Source organism: Dendrobium catenatum, unplaced genomic scaffold, assembly GCF_001605985.2.
Source record: "Dendrobium catenatum unplaced genomic scaffold, ASM160598v2 original_scaffold_199176, whole genome shotgun sequence".
Lineage (NCBI taxonomy): Eukaryota > Viridiplantae > Streptophyta > Magnoliopsida > Asparagales > Orchidaceae > Dendrobium > Dendrobium catenatum.
The window spans coordinates 1-1,492 of NW_021517593.1; the positions used below are offsets into that span (position 1 = coordinate 1).

The window sequence follows — 1,492 nt, forward strand, 5'->3', positions numbered from 1 at the left end:
TATTTTTATAAATAATTAATGAGATAAAAATTGCAATATATAAAACTCATTAAAATAAATAATATTAAAAAATAAATGGCTAATAGAGTAAAATACTTTTGAAGAGATTAAAATATTGTCACACAGTTTTTAATTTTTTTTCCTCACAAAATAAAGGCCTATCTTGAATTATCTAACCCGTGAGCAGAGAGGAGCACCGGCTGCGATAGAATTTTTAAGCCTCTGCATCTCCTTTCTCTTTCTCCTCGCATCGGCAGCTGCCAATCTCCGGCAAGCCGTCGCGTAAACCTCCTCCTGCCTCCGCCGCATCTCGTCGGCGGCTGCGGCGGCCGCGGCCGAAGCCGAAGCTAGATCTTCTGCACTCATGTTCAAATCCGGAACTACGAACTCCCTTCCGCCGCCGATGCCTTTCCACTCCGGCCAAAAACGAAGCTCTCTCTGTTCATACTATTCATGGTAGGTAAAAGAAAAGAAAAGAAATTAGCAAAACACGCATGAGAGAAATGATTGAACAATGAAAAAAACAAAACTTACATCTGAAATCCCTGATTTGAAATAACCCTGGATCAAATTTTGGCAGGATTCACGCGATTCTACTTCTACCTGCTATTTATGGAAATTACAGAATATAAATTAATTCATTGCATGGTTTTGAAGGAAAGGTAAAAGGATCCCCCCAGCCAAAAAAAAAAAAAAGAAACCCAAAATAACACGCTATTAATTCAACCCCTTCATCCTCACAATTAAAAGTCCGTAAACCTAATTGCAATTCCCAAAACACGACCTACAAGTTCGATAGGGTCAAACCAGAGAGAAACAGAGAGAAGGAAACGAAGAGGTAAAAAGACTAACCGGAGCTTTCAATGGCGAAGCCAGATCATCATCCTTCTCCTTGCAAAGAGAGAACGAAATCGGCAGCGCATTAGAGCTCGAAACAGAAATAGGTTCTCCAGCATAAGAAACAGGAACAGTAGCTGAAGCGTGAACGGAACGCTTCCTCTTCCCATTCCACCTCGGGAACCCGAAATCCAAACCCATTGTTTTTGAACTCCGGCGATCAAACCGACGATCGGAAACGGAATCTTGCCGGTGAAGAAGATAGATGATTATATCTGCTACCTCTCGCTCCAAAATCGTGGGCTCACCGTCTCCCGATTCGGATTCTTCTTTCTCTTTACAATTTTTCCCATTCGATTCCAACTGAAAAAGGTTGGGCGGCGACATTGAAGGAAGGAAGTAAGAGAAGACGCGAACCGGGGATGAGGAAGAAGAAGATATAGAAGGGTTTAGCTCCTGCAAGTAATCGCCACGTGTCAATACGAGAGAGTGAAGCGCTCTCCCTGTCGTTTGCAATGGCTCCCTATCAAGAATCAAGCCTTGCCTTGATTTTAAAGATTACATATATAAAATAAAAGTTTTTTTAATCTATTTCCATATTTAACATTTAAATTTTATATTTATCTATATATTATTTTAATATTTAAATAAATTA

At 40.0% G+C, this 1,492-nt stretch overlaps 1 protein-coding gene across 1 annotated transcript; it reads right to left on the reverse strand.

Moving 5' to 3' along the window:
- Window positions 1–64: 64 nt before the first annotated feature.
- On the reverse strand, window positions 65–1,337 carry LOC110110936. The gene is made up of 3 exons (XM_020842598.2): window positions 853–1,337; window positions 535–603; window positions 65–447 (listed from the first exon to the last, which is right to left on the reverse strand). Exons 1-3 carry the CDS (start codon window positions 1,222–1,224, stop codon window positions 169–171), a joined length of 720 nt encoding a protein of 239 aa, XP_020698257.1. The 5' UTR covers window positions 1,225–1,337; the 3' UTR covers window positions 65–168.
- Window positions 1,338–1,492: the final 155 nt, after the last annotated feature.